The following is a 20,981-nucleotide window of genomic DNA, read 5'->3' as shown; positions in this document are numbered from 1 at the left end:
TCACTATGTTGGCTGTCCCTGGTCTACTTTACCCCAGACATCACGTCATTGCACTGTATATTGTTGCAAACTCCTGCTAGCCAATCATACACTGCCTAGCACAACGATGCTGTCATGTCATGTTATGGCTTGTGTTAAACTTAAAATATTGTCAGATAATGACAATGTCAAATAATGTATCGTATAAGTTCCACTCTTACTGCTTAGTGTAGTGCGAAAATGTATGTGTATTTTGGTGACTGTATTATTATATGGCAGGGGATTGCAATGTTTGTGAGATTTTCATGACATACAGTGGTACCTCAGGTTACATACGCTTCAGTTTACAGACTCTGCTAACCCAGAAATAGTGCTTCAGATTAAGAACTTTGCTTCAGGATGAGAACAGAAATCGTGCTCCAGCGGCGCGGCGGCAGCAGGAGGCCCCATTAGCTAAAGTGGTGCTTCAGGTTAAGAACAGTTTCAGGTTAAGTACAAACGAATTAAGTACTTAACCTGAGGTACCACTGTACTGCATTTGTGCTGCGTTAGATGTATTTTGGTGGTGTTTGTTTTGTGGTTCTGAGTTTTTCTACTGAGGAACATTGTTCAGAGGCATTTAATAAGAGCTACTTAAAATGTGAGAATATTATTACTATTAGCAGTAGCATTCTTTGATTTTGAACGTGGAATTTGCATTGCATTTCTTCTACTGCTTCTCTTTTTTTGTAGGTATAATGTTATTAGCTTCTAAATTATGATTCGGCTTCCACATGTGTCTCAAGGAAATTTACAAATATATCAGAGAAACAGCTAAAAATAGTTTTGATACGAATGCAAAATAAAAATTAAACACAGATTTTTACAAGGAATGCAGAATGAGCACCTACAGCACCTAAGATGTTTTCCTCCAACTGGAAACCCTTGTCAAAGCAAAAGTGTAATGTAAACATTGCATTTGTAAGCTGCTTACGGATTTCTGTTGAAATATGAAACAGTATACAGTATACATTAAGCAATTAAATATATAAAACAATTCTCCTTGGTAAAGACATTGTATTAAAGGGACACAAGCTATAGAGAAAAATGTACCATGTGTCAAGCTCTTTATAACACACACACACACTGGCAGCACTTTGTTCATTTTTAGTTGCTCAGCTGCACATTTTATGCACCTGTCACTTTTTGTTCATTTTGGGACATCGCACTGTGCTGTATCATAGATATATAAAAGAAATGAAAATGCTCATCAAATAAAGAACAGGAAACAGAACCACAGGAAATATTTCCTGTCTGAGTAAACACAGGCTTCCTGATAGCATTCCTGTAAAGTGGCCAGGGTTGGTAGGAGGGCAATGCAACTAAATGATAAGCCCACTGTACCAACACCATGGGATACAGGGATGTGGGGAAGGGGACAAAGGAGATGGGGAGCCAACAGGTGAGCCGCTAGAGGGAACAGCTGACTAGCTGTGGAAACCGTGGGTGGCAGACCGGCTCTACCATTAAGCAAGGTGAGGCAACTGCCTTGAGTGGCTGATGAGAGGAGTCATGAAAAGGCAATCAACTGTTTAATTTCCCTGCCAGGGAGGGTGAGGGTAAAACGCTTGCATAATTTTATGCCTCAGGCGGCAATGCCGTTTGATCAGCCTTGGGTCTCATGAACCTTGACTTGCAAAGCACGGGAGAGCCATTTGCAGCTCTGCCTCAGACAACAAAATGTCTTGGACCAGCCTTGGTGGCCGTCGTGCTTTTCTGGTAGTTTGGCAGGAGAGGGGGGGGAGGAATCTGGGGCTAAAGGCAGCAGTGCCCGAAACATTTCCTCAGCCAGCGGCAAAGACTGAAACCCACTCGAAAAGAAAGGCAGAGTTGCGAGCAAGAGCCCACTCAGTAGAGTGTAGGGATTGGAAAAGGAAATGGGAACAAATTTAGAGGACTTCCTGTAAGTAGCATATGGAGGGTCTCCTGAACTGCTTTCTCAGCAAACATGGAAGCATGAAGGAAAAGAGCAATAGGTGCTTCCTGACTTCTGAGATCTTGGACAACCAACTGGAGAGTGCTGTGTGAAGAGGGTTCTTTTGAGGGCTGCAAGGTCACACAAACCCTACAACATTGTCTATGTAGATTTTATAGGTGCCATGTTTTCTCATACTCCAGCATGGTCAAAAACAAAAACACACAATTTATGCAGATGAAGGGGGTGGAAATATGCAGATATGGGAAGGCTTGGTTTTCAATGGCTCTCACTGGTTTTTTAACAGCCAAAGTGAACAATATGCAGCGGATAGAACCAATTTGGCCAGAATTGTCTAGCCAACTCCACCATTAGGCAGACAAACACAACTACCCTGGACAGCAGATGTTGAGGGGCAGCAGCAGCCCCCAGGCACCCCTCTCTGTTGCCATGTGCAGCCTCAGGGGCGGTGGAAGACGCTAGGTGAACAAGTAAAGCTGAAAGTGACAGTCCAGTCTGCTTCTGTACATAGAAAGGGGAGGAAGAACCATTTTGCCCTGTGTTCAGGCAGCAAAACGTCTTCAGCCGGCTCTGTGAAAGTCTAGTTTCATCCAGAAAAGCCATCGTTGCCTTTTGACTAATTCAGCGCTGCATGTTCAGATGGAGTGTCAAAGAAAAACATTGCGCTGTCAGTGCCTACGGAATAGAAATTACTCACTTTATAATCTCCCGAATTTCTCAATTTGCATAAAAATAACGATGCTGTTGCCAAGGTTTTCAGGCTGAAATACTAAGTTAGATAGTCCCGCTATATATTATGGCAGACTGATTATTGAATATAAGATGAGCTCTGAATGCATCCCATAAATTCAAATTTAGGAGAAATCCCTGTATGCAAATTAGAGCGGAGCTTCACCTGTGCTTGGGAGTTTTTGCTTTTTACAAACCCTGGGTTGCCACCTATGTAGCCGTACTGAAATTATAGACAGCATGGGTGTGCATTAACAGCAAGATCCTGTGTATGGGTTTGCTCAGAAGTAAGTCCCCCTGCTTATTCCCAGGTAAACATACTCTGAAATGCAGAAATGGATATGTTGCAACAATTTCTAAAAACATAGGTAGACACTCATCCAAAAGAGGTGCTGGAGGAAAGGATTCCTTAAGCCCAGAATGAATGAAAACATTTGACTGAAATTTATGTATGTGTGTATTTAAACTGTAATATTGTTGTGGTCAAAGGAATCCGGCCTCTTGTTCAGATTCCTTACCAAATGCCGATAAAAGAGGGGTTTTCATTTCCCGCAGCCTGTTTGATATACCACAGACATTCCCGCACATGACATTAGGGCACAGCGTTGAATGCACATTAATTTTAAACATGTTAAACTCGGTGCAGTACATCAATATCGACATCTGACATTTTATGTGACCCTCCTATGCAAAAGGAGAAAGTGCTCGGAACATGAAAGAGCTTATTCTAATGGAAAAGCTTTTTAAGACATATCACTCAAAAATGCGCTATTTCTAGTGACAGTTTCAACTTCAGAACATGGCTCCTTATTCTCCAAGGCACTTCAAACACCTTATTCCTTTTGTTAGGCCAATATGCTGTGTGTGCTAATGACGACTCCTGTAACTGGTTGGAGACATTTTGCTGCAATTCCGCTTCCATCCAACAAGTATGTCCAAAGATGCGATTTAAAAAATAATTTAGAAAAAGCTTTGATGCAATACAGAGAAAGAGAATGCCGAAATACACCTCATTATTGTACACTTAGGTAAGATCAAAATGCTAAAAATGGAAGACAAGCAGCTAAGAGTGCGAAAAATGACTCTTGGGAAATTGTTCCCTAACACTGCTCCCACCACCTCAATTCTGCATCGAGCATCTGGATTCGCCATCACTCCCAGCTTTAACGAAAAGGTGGGTGTTATGTACTGAAGTTCTCACCCTGGGCCAGCAGGGGGATACTGTAGATAGTTCAGGTCCACATATGCAAATAAGGGATCGAAAGTGACGTTCAGTGATTGGATAGTTACAGAAAGTTGTTACAATTACATTGTACTGGAGCTCTATATAAGCAGGCTGGCTGAACCCTTCAGTTCAGTTCTGTTCTGGCCTGTGAATAAACAAGAGCTGTTTGAAGAATCGCTGCGTCGTCTGATATGTTCACCCACAACTTAACAGTGGGGCTGTGGCTGCATATCAGAGCACATGGCTGGCATGCAGAAGGTCCTGGGTTCACTCCACATCACGGCCAATGAAAAGGAAAGGTAGCAGAAAACAGGTCTGCCTGAGACACCGGAAGAATGCAACCCGTCAGAACAGACAAGCTAAGCTAAGAGAACAAATAGACTGATTGTCAATATTTTGGGGGAGGGATCCCAACGCACAGTGGAAATTCAGGCTCGTGCAATCAAAGTGGATGAAGGCACTCTATCACCCTAGCGCAACATTTTATTTTTTTTAAGGATTTCCTGTGGTTATACACTAAGAAGTGAAGGGTGGACAAATGATAAATAGGAAAATGTATATACACTGGGAAAGCTAACCAGGATGAATGTCCATTGTCATATAACGTCCCTGCAAAACAAATCAGGACGAATGCTCAATACAGAGCGGGCGCAGTCTTAACTTTGCACAAGCTTTGTGCAGGCAAATGAGGATGAATGCTCAAGCAAGCAGGTTGTCTGGAGGCAACTTCTTATGTTACAAAGAGGTGTGCAAAGAAACGTAGCCCAGAGATGGTCGGCGCAAAAGCACTTTGACGGAAAAAGACCATCTCAACACACACCTGGTAGGGCGGACCTTGTTTAGTACTTATCACAGAGCTTGACTACTCCAGTTACAGAAATGTGGGTGGTAACGACGACCCTTGAGCAGTTATTGCCAATAGGGGTTTTGTTGTCATTGTTGTTTAGTTCATTAAATTTATAACCTGTCTCTTCCGTTTAAATAGCTCAAGGCAGCTTGCATCAAACAACCCACTCCAACTCTGCAAGCCTAAATTAAGATTACCAGCAGAAGCTATAAAGTGACAGACCCTGCACACACACACACACACACACACACACACACACACACATGCAATCATGATGTGCTGCCTTCTTCCATGAAAGCAGAGGTGACCACTGACCCCTACATCAGCCCTTCCTGAACCCAGAGGTATCTATCTATTTAAAATCATTTATCATAAAATATATCCAATTTATCTATTTTATTTATTTCATAAATTTTATAAACCATTTGATTCGACCTCAAAGCAGTTTATCAAAAAGGTAAAACAATAAAATCAAGGAAAGATGTTTGCTGTTAAACTAACAAGTTTGCTTAATGGCTTCAGACAGATATACACACAACAACAATTGACTTAATATTTCCGTTTTGCTCTGTTTACCATTCATCACCATTTGTACACAAAGCAGCACGAATAAAAGATAAATAGAGAGAGAGAGAGATTATATATATGCTTGTGTGTGTGTGAGTGTGTCTCGCGTCACAAGGGACAAAGGTGTAAAACTGCCAGACGACCCAGGAATCCAAACCTTTCATTCTCAATCTAAACATAATATGAGATTTTGTGAAAGCACAAGGCTATGGGCTGGTTGTAAAGTAGGGATGAAGAAGAACCCAGTGCTCTCCTGCTGTAAATCAAACACAACTCCCATCATTCATGCATTCACACTGAACTCCCATAATCCCTGAGCACTGGTTTTGCTGGCTGGGTCTGATGGGAGCTGGAGCCTAACAATATCCTGAGGACCACAGGTTCCCCATCCTTGACCAGATGGGAAAAGTCTTCCTCTTATAGGTGTTCTCCTTCCATCGTAGAAAGGAATGCTTTCATCAGAAGAAGATGCTTCTGTTAGAGGAAGGGAACCTATCCTACTTATACAGTGGTACCTCAGGTTACATATGCTTCAGGTTACATACGCTTCAGGTTACAGACTCTGCTAACCCAGAAATAGTGCTTCAGGTTAAGAAATTTGCTTCAGGATGAGAACAGAAATTGTGTTCCGGTGGCGCGGCGGCAGCGGGGGCCCCATTAGCTAAAGTGGTGCTTCAGGTTAAGAGGAGTTTCAGGTTAAGAACGGACCTCCGGAACGAATTAAGTACTTCACCTGAGGTACCCACTGTATAGGCCCCATACTACTAATGCATAGCACTCACTTTCCTTACCACGTGGTATCAGGTTCACCACGTTAAATATTTCCGTTTGCCCCTGAGATTCTCTAGCTGAAGGAAGGAAATATGGCCATATATTCTATTTCGTGCAGTTAGATCTACCGTTGTATATTCCTTACACATTAGTAGCAGCATTTAGCCATGATTTCTCAACTCCCGTTCCCTAAGCAGACTTTTGTTCTTGAATTCCCATGGAAGGCAACACGCTGCAGTCGGTAACAAGTGGACAGTTAGCGACAACCCTGGACTGCAGCTTCCTTGCCCTTGCTCAGCTGCGCAGCCTGAAGGCGTTAATGGGTTTTATTTCCACTCACTCTGATCTTGGGCCACACAAAGAGTCTTGCTACTGGCAGCGCTGAATAGAGGATCAACCTCTATGTGGATGAAAATTGTACCCTTTTTTTGTGTGTGTGCACTAGATAAAGAAAGATTGCAGAGGTAGACATGAGAGTAATGAGCTACAGTGGGGCACAAAGTTTTGCTCCTAAGCAAGGCAGTACTCCAAATGCTCACTAATAACTCTAGTCATCACTCCCTCTGGACCTTATACTCCTGTGCCTTGATATAAGTTATAGACTCATTTGGCCACTGAAAATTAGAAACATGGGAATCTGCCTTATTCCAGGTCAGACTAGTTGCCCATGTAACCTAGTACTGCACATTCTGACTGGCAGCAGCTTTCCAGGGCTTCAGGCACAGGTCTTCCCCTTCCCTTGCTACAGGATTTCTCCAACTGGGGATGCTGGGGTAGGGATTGAACCTGGAAGTATCTAGGAAACACACTATGACCCTTCCCCATAATAATGATCCAGGAAACCAAAATGTTTGTTTACAAAGCTATTGTACTACCAACCTTACTGTATGCTTGTGAAACATGGACCACTTATAAATGCCATCTCCAACTCCTCGAAAGATTCCATCAACGGTGTCTCTGAAAAATTTTACACATCACTTGGGAAGACAGGCGAACTAATACCAGAGTACTGAAAGAAGCAAAGATCACCAGTGTGGAAGCGATGATTCTTCAACATCAACTTTGTTGGACTGGTCACGTTGTGCGGATGCCTGATTGTCGTCTTCCAAAGCAGCTACTCTATTCCTAACTTAAAAATGGAAAGCGTAATGCTAGCGGTCAACAAAAGAGGTTTCAAGACTGTCTCAAGGCAAATCTTTAAAAATGTAGTATAAACACCAATAATTGGGAAACATTTGCCTGCGAGCGCTCCAATTGGAGAACAGCCTTTACCAAAGGTGTCATGGGTTTTGAAGACGCTTGAACTCAGGATGAAAAGGAGAAACGTGCTAAGAGGAAGGCACACTTGGCAAACCCTTACCATGATCAACTCCTACCCGGAAACCAATGTCCCCACTGTGGAAGGATGTGTGGATCCAGAATTGGCCTCCACAGTCACTTACGGACTCATTGTTAAAACCGTGTTTATGGAAGACAATCTTACTCGCCTGTGAGTGATCGCCAAAGAAGAAGAAGACCCCAGATGAACCCAGAACAGGCAAATGCTCAGCAGGAAAATAGCTTTGCTATATTTTCACAGGCAGGTTTGGAGGTTTTCTGCATGAGAAAACAATTGCAAGGATTACATGCAGAGAAGCATGAGCTCCCCCCTTGCACGCACACACATATTAAGAAGCTTTTGTGTATCTCTTGAGTGAGTAGCGGCAGACAATGGACCGGATTTCCCTCAATATCCTTATCAACTATGTATCTTCACTTCCTTTGTATTGAATGATGACACCCTATTGAGAAACTCACTCTTTGGGAGAAGTTCAAGCACAGGAATAAACATACTTCTCTCTCCCAGCCAGGGACCCGCTTGGCATCATGCCTTTGTCTTGGTTTCAAGTTGGGGGGGGCAGTTTATTTATTATCTGGCCAGATACACTCTGCAGAAGTTTGAGAATCCCACAATTATAAAAAATTCAAAGCAGAGAATGCTGCATGCCAGACAGGTATTAAAGACACACACAAAAATATCATAGAAGCAGTGCTCCTGCAGCCAGAGTATAGAGAGATCTGAGCTGTATAATTTTTTATTTTCTTTTGTGAGTACCTACACCAGTTACTGAAGGGACGCGGGTGGCGCTGTGGTCTAAACCACAGGACTTGCCGATCAGAAGGTCGGCGGTTCAAATCCCCGCGACGGGGTGAGCTCCCATTGCTCTGCCCCAGCTCCTGCCAACCTAGCAGTTCGAAAGCACGTCAAAGTGCAAGTAGATAAATAGGTACCACTCTGACGGGAAGGTAAATGGTGTTTCCGGGCGCTGCTCTGGTTTCGTCAGAAGCGGCTTAGTCATGTTGGCCACATGACCCGGAAGCTATCTGCGGACAAATGCCAGCTCCCTCGGCCAGTAAAGCGAGATGAACGCCACAACCCCAGAGTCGTCCATGACAGTCAGGGGTCCCTTTACCCTTTACACTGATTACTGGCTATTGCATTTCCATGGGATGATAAATATCCCAGCAACACAGAAGCAATCTGGAACCTAGCAACACCATCCCAAACATTACTCAGAATTAGGTCCCACTGAATACAAAGATACTTGCTCCTGTGTAAATATGCTGAGAATTGCAGCCTAAGTACATTCTCATACGTGATACACTAACAGCACAATCTTATGCTCTGGACTATTGGGTTGTTATTTTTATTATGTATTTTGTGGTTCTATATCTTGATTTTATTCTGTGAACCACCCTGAGACACACACCCCAGGTATAGGGTGGTATATAAATTCAATAAATAATAATAAAAATAATAATGTCTACTCAGAAGTAAATCCTCCTGACTTCAGTGGTATTCTCAGATAAATGTGCACAGGACTGCAATCTACGAAGCACATTTAAGACACTTTCATTAATTTAGCGTCACAAATGAATGCTGTATATACAGGAGGAAATTTAGAAGGAAAAATGAATATAAATTCCAACGAAAAGCCCATTTAAAACATTGCTGATTTAAACCTCAGGTGTGGAATAGATCCTAAGTTGTTCAATGCAAGCACAAAAGACCTGAAATCTCTTCAGAACTACAGAGCAACATTTTCAAAAGCATTAAACACTAATTGGTGTCCATCTGTTCCAAGCTGGTGGACAGCTTCTGCATTCTAGTTCTTTACTTTGGAAGACGAACTGCACTACTTTTATCAGAAATTATATTAGGAATATGCTCATATGTATTAGGGAATGTTCAAGAAGGAACCGAAGCATGTTGTTTGGACTGGAATGTAATTAGTCAAAGGCTCTCTGGCATGAAAACTCTGTCCACAAATCTCTGGTGTGTGTTGTTATTCAGCAGCAAACTACCTGTGGCATTAGTCGCTATATATAAAATCACCATGTATAGTTTCGCAGTAACAGGCAGGCATGCCACAAATGCAACTGGGCAACTTTGCACAGAAGTTAAGTCCCACTGTGCACAGGACTGCAGATGGTTGAATTTATTTCACAAATCACGATCCCACCCTTCAATAACAGGTAGCAAGAACACTAACAATAATGAATTTAAAAAAATTCTAATAAAATCATAAAGCAACAACAACAACAAAAGCATTGTAAAAACAGAAGGTACAATTGAGGCCTAAACCATGGGTAGGCAAACTAAGGCTCAATTGCCTTCTAAATCTGGCCCGCAGATGGCCCGGGAATCAGCGTGTTTTTACATGAGCAGAATGTGTCCTTTTATTGAAAATGCATCTCTGGGTTATTTGTGGGGCATAGGAATTCGTTCATTTCCCCCCCTTCAAAATATAGTCCTGCCCCCCCCACAAGGTCTGAGGGACAGTGGACAGCCCCCTGCTGAAAAGGTTTGCTGACCCCTGGCCTAAACAATCGAGTTGTGGGAGTTTCAAAGGAAAACAGAAAGAGGTTGTTGAAAAGGCGAAGGCACCAAGTGAGCTTCTCTGGGGAGAGTTTTCCAAAGACACGATGCCACAAATAAGAAGACCCTCTTCCCAGGATGTCCCCAATACACGTCAGACAGTGGGGGGCACCAGTGGCGACAGGTAATCCTTCTACAAGCCAATTCCTTCCCAAGTTAGTCCACTGCCATGCAACACTTGGGACTGAGGTTGTGGAACCCCTTCCTCTTGGTTGCCACTCAGTGGCAGTGGCTGGTACTGCAATATACCCCAACCCACCAGCCATCACTAGCGCATCACACAGCTGGCTAAGCAGAGATATGAAATCAGAACCTGCAAGGTTTTCAGAAGGTAATACTTGGATGCCTGTACAGAGATACATTTTTTCCCCGTGGCAAAATTCCTGGGAGTGCAACTTACTTGTTCCTGCTCCTATTGCTCTAGCCTTGATCAGCACCTTGACAACAGTAAGAAGAAAATTGGGGAGGGGGGATGGAAACCTTTGCAAGGGAAAGCGTCTATGAAGGCACAGTTATTCTCCGTAGCCTGATAAAATCAAAATGTGAAGTGAAATGGACTAGCGAAGATCAAGAGCAGCTTCTGGTCTAGTTAATTTCACTCTGAATGAAAACTAGGCAATTTTTTTTCTTGTAAATCCACACATTAAAAATGGCAAATGTCATTTCAAATGTAAGTTTCGTGTTATGGAGGGGACTGTGTTATTCACCTTGGACATTATCCATGGCAGACACATCAAAATGTAGTAGACATTTTGCAAAATGTGTATTGCAGCAGAGATTTATTCCTGCTTTTTTTGTAGGGTATCTGACTGACTGGGAAAAGGGCAACAATGGGTTGGGCTGCAGCAGAAGATACCACAACACCTCCAAGTTTCTAAGAAGCAAGTATATGCAGACACTCAAGTAGAGGTTGAAGAGCTGGCATTTGTTCTATTGGTTCAATGCAGCTGAATTCAGGGGAGACAGACGTGGTTTTCTATTGTGGTAAGATGTGCCCTTTAAAACAATGGACATCTGCCAGCCCCTACTGAATTATACTGAAAATATTAGACTTGCTTCAGGTGCAGAATGCTCAATGAATTATTTGGCCGACATTTTTAAGGACCTCATTGGCACTAATCAAAGTCCAGCTATCCTTTAGTTTTCACACCATCAAATTTTGCAACAGAGTTATCAAGTTAAAAACGTGCAGAAAAAAAGCAGCAGATAAAATGTACATTTGTTAATAAATTTTAATAATTATTTTTATTATTTATACCCCACTCATATGGCTGGGTTGCCAGTAGTTAATATGCACACTCAAATGCCTATTTTACGATAAAATGGATACAAAAGTCTATATTCTAGGATAAGACAAAATGCACATTTTAGGGTAACATGTACATTGGGGGTAAATAATACACATTCCTGGGTCATTTAAAAGTTAATCTACAGACTGATGCATAAACAAGAGAAAACAAGAGTTAAGAATGAAAAAATGCAAGACCGGGTATAAGCCAATCCATACACCCTTCGCTCCAGGGCATGAATATAAAAGCTCACGTGTTAATAGACAAAGCTGTAGTTACATTAAATGTGTGTTCTAGGGCATTCTCCATGTGGTCTCTTTCTTGTTCATTATTTCTAACTGTGCAAATGTTTATATAATCAATCTTCTCTGCACATGCATACAAACACTCACTGACACACCTCACTCCACTCTGTGATCGCCTCTGCTCAAAATAGTACCTATTTTAATGAGATTCCCCCCCCCCACCCCATTACAATAGCATTTTCTGCACTTGCCCCAGGAATCATCATCGGTGTGAGTGGCTTTTCAAGCTTCATCCACTTATTGATCATTTGGCTGAAAAAAATTCAAACAGCTGTTCAGGCTCAGTGTGCTTCCGCAATTCTTTTCAGCGACCAAGTAATTTTAAAAAAATAGTGTATTTATTAGTCCCTTTGCAGAATCCCCCAACATTGCATGAGACTTGACAAAGCCATTATGAAGTCTAACCAAAGGTTCTCTCTGCTAGTCTGCAGCATGAGCTCAATTTAAAATAATTCAGAAACGGATTCTGCAAGAACCCTCTTTTGTTAACATCGTTTCTCTGCATTTGGGAGAAGCTGACGAACCAACTTCATTAGACTGAGCAAAAAAGCAATTTTGAAAAGGTAACGGAAAGACGGTGCATGGAAATAAAGAATAGAGAAACAAAAGATGTCCTTCTCACAGGAATTAACTTGAAACACAGAGGTAATGATTTCCTACTGGAGATCTAACTTTCCCATGTCTTAATAGGCTTCCAAAAGAAGACACATGACCGTGTCCACTGCAAATTGTCTTGGTGATCTAGAGTAACCAGAGCTTACGGGTCAAGGAAGGCACGCTCTATTCAAAATAGGAAATACCCTTCCTCAAGTATTATGGATTAGCAATTTTCTTAATTTTGTTTAGCTCACTATTTGACACAAGCTTCAGCTGAGTTCCATGCTGGACTCCAGACTCATAGTGAACATATTTCAGTACAACCTGAACACCAGCCTAGTTCTGGTTGGGTTTCATCTCAACACAGTACAGTAACTGCACAGTAACAGGAAGGAATAGGAAGAACAAGCATGGATAGATCAGAGAACAATGTTGGTATGAAGTCTTGGAAGCCTCTGACCCAGGCACCCCCAACCTGTGGCCCTCCAGATGTTTTGGCCTACAACTCCCATGATCCCTAGCTAACAGGACCAGTGGTCAGGGATGATGGGAATTGTAATCCAAAACATCTGGAGGGCCAAAGGTTGGGGGTGCCTGCTCTAACCAATGGACAACTATTTAGACACCCCCTGTAAGACTCTGGGAGGGTCAAACTAGCAACTCTGGTAGTGGAGCCCTGGTGCCTTGCTACCAGAGGACCTTCCAGTAGCAGACAAGGGGGAACGCCAGATTGACTCCACTGGTGTGCCATGCAGCCCCCCCCCCATCCAACTCACCCTCCCAGCTGCTGCTGCTGCTGCCAGGGGGCTATTGCTATGACTGCCTCCTTGGGTGAGCCCTTTTCTGCTTTAACTGTCTCTACTTTCTTTCTGGCAACTCTGTTTAATCCCTAGCAAGCTGGCTACTGTCTTCTGCACTGTCAAAGAAACCACCTCCCTGAATTACTCTTTGCTGCTTCCTCCATGGCCATTCTGCTGCCTCTGAAACAGCTCCCCACCTTCTCTCCACTCAAAACTTGGGTTTGTACGTTTCTGCTTCAGCGCCTTTCTCTTCCTACCCATTAAACAGCTCACTTGATGTTTCCCATAAGAGAGAGTTCCTCCTCTCCCCTGCCCATCATCTCTGTTGGGGTACAAGGCCTGGTCCCCTTCTAGTCCCTCCTTCTCGTTTTCTCTTCCCGCTGTCAGACTTTATTCTGTATGATCTGCAAGGCAAGAGTGAAGCTTCTAATGCTTATGCTAACCTGTAAAGTAGGTCCAAGAATGTTACCTTGCTCCTTAGACCTGGATTTAAAGCCCGGCTTAAGCAGAAGTTAATCTCGTCTTATGCAAAGGCAGTATTGCAGCACATTCCTACAAATGTACTCCTAAGTAAATCCCGCTGTTTTCACAGGGGTTTACTCTAGGAAAGTATCTGTAATATTGCAGCCTTACTGACTCACTTCACAAGATAGCTTTGAGCACGACTGAAGTGAGCATCGCACAGATTTCACACTAAGAGTATGCAGCATTTCAATACACTGAAGAGAGACTGTGTGTGTGTGTGTGTGTGTGTGTATGCCCATACATGTGCATGATGTATCAATTTGGAAAATGGTCCGTTTAATATTTTGAAATAAATAAAACAAAAGTGATTTAGTTGCTGACAATCAGTGGTATCCTTAAAAAAGACCTGGAACAGTTTAGCACTGGTGAAAGCACTGTAAACCCATAATTGATTAGTAGTTCCCTTCTCCCCACCCCCAGTCCCAGAAACAGAGTTCTTTAGGCAATAAATAAGGTAAGTTCAGCTTTGATACCGGGCACCAAGAGGAATGCTGTCATCATGTTATTTGAAAGGCAACACCAGAGGGAAAGCTGTACTGTTAACTGTGTCAAGAAGTTGCTCACAAACACAACAGAAAACCCATCTCAGTGGAAGGCTCAATTACGTATGTTTTAATTAGCTATGAATCTCGCCAAGCATCATCAGTGTCGTCTTTTAACCTGCAGGCACACATTATTTGACTTCCTGCTACCGGCTGCTAGTAAAACATTAGGCAGAGTGCACAGTACATCTAGAAGTAACTACTGATCACAGATTTCTGCTGATGGCATGCTTTTGAAATGCTGAAGGCGTTGTTTTGGCACAGCCGCCAAACATTTCAGTAGTAGCTCTCGCTGTATATTTAATTAATGCGTGCAAGCTAATATTTGAGGAATATGCACAAGCTGGAATGGTTCTGTAGGCCTGAACAGTCAAAAAATTACTAGCACTTACTAGAACACAGGACACCTTAGGAAGCTTAAAAGCAAGAATGCAAGATTGGCATTCCAGGTTTTTTGAGCGTGGGGAGGAAAGAGATCCTAATAATAGTAATAATAATAGCAGCAGCAGCAATGTTAGAAAGTAACCAATACAAATAGAGGCACGAGAATTAAATGTAGAGCCTCTAGTGTGTGTGAGAGAGAGAATTCAGTAGGATGAGTATCCTTTTCCGTTGACAATAAAAATTAATGTCCTATATAGTTGGCGCATAATGTTTAATTATATAGCACAGCAAGGCGGAGGCACTCAATTGACACAGATCAGAAAAGATCTAATTCCAGGTGCAACTGGAATTTATTAAGCAATAGAGGATCTCTTGCTTCATAAACACTACTTTATTGAAGTAACTGGATTCTCTTTCCTTTGACCCATGTATAAGTTTTTGTGGCTGTTATCTGTTTCTCCATTGGTTGGTTGAGTGGCTCTTTCCTTATACATCTTTTAATACAAGCATCAGAACTCTCCCATGAATGTGAAAACTACACCATGAAAACACACCAGTTCCCAGGATAGCGCAGCCATTCATATTTAAGAAGGAAACAACCTACTACTAACGCCGCAATTGTCTACAGCGGATAGGCAGCACACGAACTCCAATGGAACGTTAGTCAACTTTTGCAGCATGCAAATGTTTTCACTCGATCAATAGTCCACATTCACCGTTGTAGGCAAGCTTAGGCCATTGTGAGCATCTCTGCTGCAAGCACACCAGTCCTTCCATTTATGAAACCCATGCTGGGAAACATTATTGGCAAGGCAGGCATGCCTACAGACAGGAGGACTGATCAATGTGTTTCACTAGCATTATCTTTAGCAGGGACATGCTCCCCTCTCTTTGGAAGCCTGCTTCAAAAAATTCGCAGAGCAGAAGATCTATCAGCACCACCAAGGAAGGCAAGGCTGACCCATTTCTTTCAGTTTGCCAAAGGATTCTTGCTCTTGGTACAGGATGAAGCAGCCTATCTACAATGACACAGCAAGGATGTAGCAGCAAAAAAACCCAAAACCGTGCAGGCTTTCCTCCTCTCCCTTTGATATCCATTCAGCACATTCTAGGCCCGTGTTCCCTATATGCCAGAGGAGACACTTCAGCAAGGGATATGCTGTTAAAGCAAACTTTTGAGCCAGCAGTTTTTCCTCCGTTGTCGTTGCAGTTCGTAAAGCGCCCCACCCCTCACCGCGCCCTCGACACTGGACCCAGAACAACGCTGTTGAAAAAGAACCACAATCCTTTACAGAGAAGGGTCCCACCCTTAACAAGTGGCTCTTTCAGACTTCTTAATCTTGCCTTGCCCTTAAACCACATTAGGACCGCCCTTGTCTGCGCCGAATAACTCATTGTTTTCGATTTGGGGAAGGAAGGAGAGAAAAGCAATGCATCAAAGCGGGTGGGGGATGACAAGAACACTTCTAAAACATAAGTTTTTAAAAAATGCATACAACGCATACATTTAGGCTTAAAATCCAAGGCACCATTTCTGCACGGAGAGACGTAGGGCTCCTTTTTTTTTTTTTACTCCCCTTCCTCCCCCGTCCACGATCATTTACTTCCTATATCCAGATTGCTCTCCCCCACCCGCTCGACCCTCCCAGTTTCTTAAAGGCGGCTTTCCCCACCCCCACCCCACCCCTCCTGTGCGCGCTCGGCGATTTCCGCCTCGGCAAAGGGGGAAGGACGCAGAGTTGGTGGGGGAACCTACCTTTTTGTCTTCCTTCTCGTCGCTATGCCTCTTCTCCGGCTGCTGCTGCTGCTGCGCGCTGTCACCGGCGCTTTCCCCTGCCTGCCCATCCTGCTGCTGCTGCCGCTGCTGCTGACAGCCTCCAGACCCCTGCGCGGCGTGGGGGATGGGCTCCGGGCACGGAGAAACTCCCCGAACATCCATCTCCATCTTCCAAGCCGCCGGATTTGCAAACAAAAGCAGCCAAGGAGAAAGAGACTTTCCGCCACCCCGGCGTCTCTCTCCCTCTCCAATCTCTCTCTCTCTTAGGATTTGATTCCCCTTCCCGGGTTATGCGCGTGCATTTATTTGGCTTGGAGAATAGGAAGCCGAGGGGCACACTCACATGGTTCGTCTCCTGCACCGATCCGGCGCCTGCGATCTCATGCACAAACACAGACTTGAGATCCTCCGGACTTTTGCAGCCAACGTGTGCGCCTCGCTGTCTTGCCGGCGGCGGGTACGGTGGCCTCCAGCCGCCCCTTAGCAGCGAAAACGCCCGCGAAGCGCGCGCGGCCCCCTGCCAGACCCAACTCCCACCGTCCTCCTCCCTCGGCGAGGATTAGAGACTTGGTGGTGGTGCTACTACCGCCAGCCGGGGCTTCCAGGCCCGGGCAAGCCTTTTGCATGGGGTTCTCTTACTGAATTTATCCCTTCCTCCTCCGACGCTGCTTCTCTTTCTCTTTTTGGAGAGGCGGGTAGGGGAGCCTCTGAATGGAGAAGTTCGAGGCGGCGTGAGGGAAGGAGAGAAGCCGCCGAGGGGCTTGGGGAAAGGGGAACTCGGGGGTATCCTGAGGAGAATGTCGAGGAAAAGTTAAAACGCCTCTCGCGCGCGCAAACGCCCCGCGCGCGCCCCGCCCTGTTGCCACAAGGACCCCAGGCAGGCGCGCGTAAAGGGAGCCGCTGGTTTCAGTCCCGAGTGGGGAAGAGGCTGGTTTATGAAGGAGACAGCGCGCCCCCCCCGCTCGCTCCCTCCCCCCCACCTCTTCTAAGCCTCTGTGTCTCCTTGATGCTAATCTCCGCGCTGTGCCCGCGCGCGCGCTCCTTTCTCCGTGTATCTATACCTATATGCGCAACTGGAGCTCCCTCTCCAGACGGCCAGCGCAGCGCATGAGGAACTGGAGTAAAGGGCGGGCGTGGGGGGGGGGAGCGCGCGCGCGGGTGAGAGAGAGAGAGATGCCCCCCTCCCCGCGCACGCGCGGCTTGATGAGCTCTGGTGATTGATTCTTCAGATTAATAGTTGCTGTTTCTGAAAGGAAGGGCGAGCCCAAGCTCAGGGGCTTCTTTGGAATGCCAGCTGTGAAAATGTGGAGTCATCAGGATGGACGCCTCTGGGCATGTGCAGAGGGCCTCTCCTCCTCCTGGGACTCTGTCCCCAGAGAGTTGCTCCGAGGTGGTCTCATACCTACACTTTAAAACCTTCCGTTTTACAAGTGTACCCCCCCCCCCAAAAAAAAACCCCAGTGAAATAAGCTTGTATGGTAAACGTAAAGGGACCCCTGACCATTAGGTCTAGTCATGGCCGACTCTGGGGTTGCGGCGCTCATCTCGCTTTATTGGCCGAGGGAGCCGGCGTACAGCTTCCGGGTCATGTGGCCAGCATGACTAAGCCGCTTCTGGCAAACCAGAGCAGTGCACGGAAATGCCGTTTATCTTCCCGCCGGAGCGGTACCTATTTATCTACTTGCACTTTGACATGCTTTCAAATTGCTAGGTTGGCAGGAGGTGCGACTGAGCAACGGGAGCTCACCCCGTCGCAGGGATTCGAACGGCCAACCTTCTGATTGGCAAGTCCTAGGCTCTGTGTTTAACCCACAGCGCCACCCGAAAAGGTAAAATGGGATGCAGGTGACACTGTGGTCTAAACCGCTGAGCCTCTTGGGCTTGCTGATCAGAAGGTCAGCGGTTCGAATCCCCGTGATGGAGTGAGCTCTACTGCTGTCCCAGCTCCTGCCAGCCCAGTAGTTCGAAAGCACACTGGCGCAAGCAGATAAATAGGCACCGCTGCGGCAGGAAGGTAAACAGTGTTTCTGTGCACTCTGGCTTCCGTCACAGTGTCCTGTTGCTCCAGAAGCGGTTTAGTCATGCTGGCCACATCACACAGAAAGCTGTCGGTGGACAAATGCCAGCTCCCTCAGCCTGAAAAATGAAATGAGTGCCGCACCAAATAGTCCCCTTTGACTGGACTTAACAATCCAGGGCTCCTTTACCTTTTTACCTATATTAGAAACAAGTGGGGAGGGAGAACAGTAATTGTTTTTAATTTGGATGGGCATTTGCACCTGGAACAAACATCAATACCACAGCGTGGATAGCTTCATTGGTGCTGATAATGCCAAGGTTGCAGGTTCAATCCCCATGTGGGACAGCTGCATATTTTTGCATTGCAGGGGTTGGACTTGATGACGCTCAAAGTCCCTTCCAACTCTGCAATTCGACAACACATTAACTCGGACAACACATCACCGCGGACAGATTTTACAGTTCAGTTGAGGAGGGATGACATTGACGCAGGATGCTTGGATAGGAACTGAGCAGGGTGCTCCAATGGAGAGCTGGCCTCTGGGTTTTTCAGCAACTTGAAAAGTATCCGTGTGTATGATGTTCCCAACAAGCCAATAAATTGTGTAAAAGTGTTCTCTTGAATGAAAGCCAAGCTTTGATCTGATCATTCTTAAATCAGGACTCTTTTATCAGGTGACTAGGCTGCGCTTCTAAATATAAATTTCCAAATATAAGCTAACATTGCCTTAAAGAGCTGCCATTGCTGCTTTGGATGTTACCTGGAAACATACACCGACAAATTTTAGCATACTTTTTTTTTTTTTAAATCCACAGTATGCATGGTTCTAAGGAGAAAATGTCTCATTCCATGTAGCTGTAGAATATTTTCCCAATTCATGGAAACTCGCACGCAACCCTGCTTGCATCAGCTGATGCCCTGACCCAAGGATATTCTGAGAAAATGCTCTTTGTGTAGCATGACATGGAGCCCTATGGAACTTTGCCTCTAGATCCAGAATGGCTAAAATGGTTTGTTAGCTTGCATCTACACTGGCAGATCTTGCAACTGAAATAGAAAGGAAGACAGCCAGGGACGAAACATTAGCAGTGCAGTGCCCCCCTCCTCTACCAAAGATCCATCATAACCCCCCCCCTCAAAAAGGCAAGCTGCATTTAAAAGAGAAAGCATTCACCTTCTAAAAGCCCATCAAAATGCTTGTACTTCTACTTTTTCCCCTTTTAATTTTTATTAAATTTTCTGTTTTACATTTTAGAATATTCATTTAAACAACCTTAAAAATATCAGTGACTTCCCTTCTCTTTCCATGGTTCATTTTACATATCATAAATCCCTGCATATTTTACAGAAACTATACCATTCAGTATTGTATTATTGCAGCCATCAAAACTTGTTTACTTGTTTACACTGTTGAATTTATCTTAGTGCTGTCCACGTTTTCAAATAAACACAGTTTCCCTCCATATAGTCAGTAAACATTTTCCAATCTTCTTTAAACATAGGTTCTTCTTGTTCTCTTATTCTGTTAGGTCCGCATGCTGCGCATATTCCAACAGTTTAAGTTGCCATTCTTCTTTAGTTGGGACTTCGCTCGATTTCCATTTTTGGGCTAACAAAACTCGAGCCGCAGTAGTGGCATACATAAATAACCTTTTTTGACACTTGGGAATTTCCATCTGAATTATCCTCAACAAAAAGGACTCAGGGTTGGTTTGTTTTTTGGAAAAGTACTTTTAAACATTTTTTCCAATTCATTATGGATTATTTCCCAATACTCTTTTACCCTTTTACAGGTCCACCACATATGATAGAAGGTACCCCCAGTCTCACTGCATCTCCAGAACTTATCTGATTCAGTCTTAGACTTCTTTGCAAGTCTACTCGGACTTAGATACCATCTGTAAATCATTGTCAGGTAGTTAAAATGCCTGTACTTCAAGGCTTCCTCTTTCTGCTTCAGCTAAATATTGAAGGTCTTCCTAAGTGTGTGTATGTTCCATCAGCTTTGTACTTAAGCACAAGACACCGATTACAGTGAGTCACATGCAGGCTGGCATTGGAGAGGTGGAGCACTCTGTCTCTCCTCTGGACCCAGAATACAAATACAGGGGGCTGTTGCAGAAGTGATAGAGCTATACCTTCTGTGTTAGACTCTAGCAGGTCAGTAATGTTTTTCTGGCTAGTAACTTTTGTGGGTTTCTTAATATTTACAAGGCTGATTCAACACATAAAGGTAAAGGGACCCCGGACCATTAGGTCCAGTTGTGACCGACTCTAGGGTTGCGGCGCTCATCTTGCTTTATTGGCCGAGGGAGCCGGCATACAGCTTCCGGGTCATGTGGCCAGCATGACTAAGCCGCTTCTGGCGAACCAGAGCAGCGCACGGAAATGCCATTTACCTTCCCACTGGAGCAGTACCTATTTATCTACTTTGACGTGCTTTCGAACTGCTAGGTTGGCAGGAGCAGGGACCGAGCAACGGGAGCTCGCCCCGTAGCGGGGATTCGAATCGCCGACCTTCTGATCGGCAAGTCCTAGGCTCTGTGGTTTAACCCGCAGCACCACCCGCGTCCCGATTCAACACATACATAATGTTTAAACCTTTTTTTATGTGATCTTTTTAAATATCATTTCTGACACTGCTGTCATGCCCTGAACAACATTTTTTTTCTATATCCCCATTTAAATTGTTGTTGTTAGGTTGTTGATACAACTATCCAGAGGATCCTC

The 20,981-nt window shown here is 44.5% G+C and overlaps 1 protein-coding gene across 3 annotated transcripts in view; it reads right to left on the bottom strand.

Moving 5' to 3' along the window:
- RBMS3 (RNA binding motif single stranded interacting protein 3) overlaps positions 1-17,275 on the bottom strand; it is a gene marked incomplete at its 3' end in the record, with an annotated part of 736,799 nt that extends 719,524 nt beyond the window's left edge. The window contains exon 1 of one of the 3 annotated variants that reach the window (XM_083468279.1): positions 16,211-17,275. In XM_083468279.1, the coding sequence (XP_083324405.1) occupies positions 16,211-16,399 (189 nt within the window). In that variant the 5' untranslated portion in view covers positions 16,400-17,275. The remainder of the gene's footprint in view (positions 1-16,210) is intronic. The other 2 variants (XM_083468278.1, XM_083468277.1) reach the window with 2 other exon arrangements.
- Between the last annotated feature and the right edge of the window lie 3,706 nt (positions 17,276-20,981).

The sequence above is a fragment of the Podarcis liolepis genome (assembly GCF_965112155.1).
Source record: "Podarcis liolepis genome assembly, chromosome: 12".
Lineage (NCBI taxonomy): Eukaryota > Metazoa > Chordata > Lepidosauria > Squamata > Lacertidae > Podarcis > Podarcis liolepis.
The sequence above is the reverse complement of the archived record's forward strand: the minus strand, read 5'-3'. Positions and strand labels throughout refer to the sequence as shown.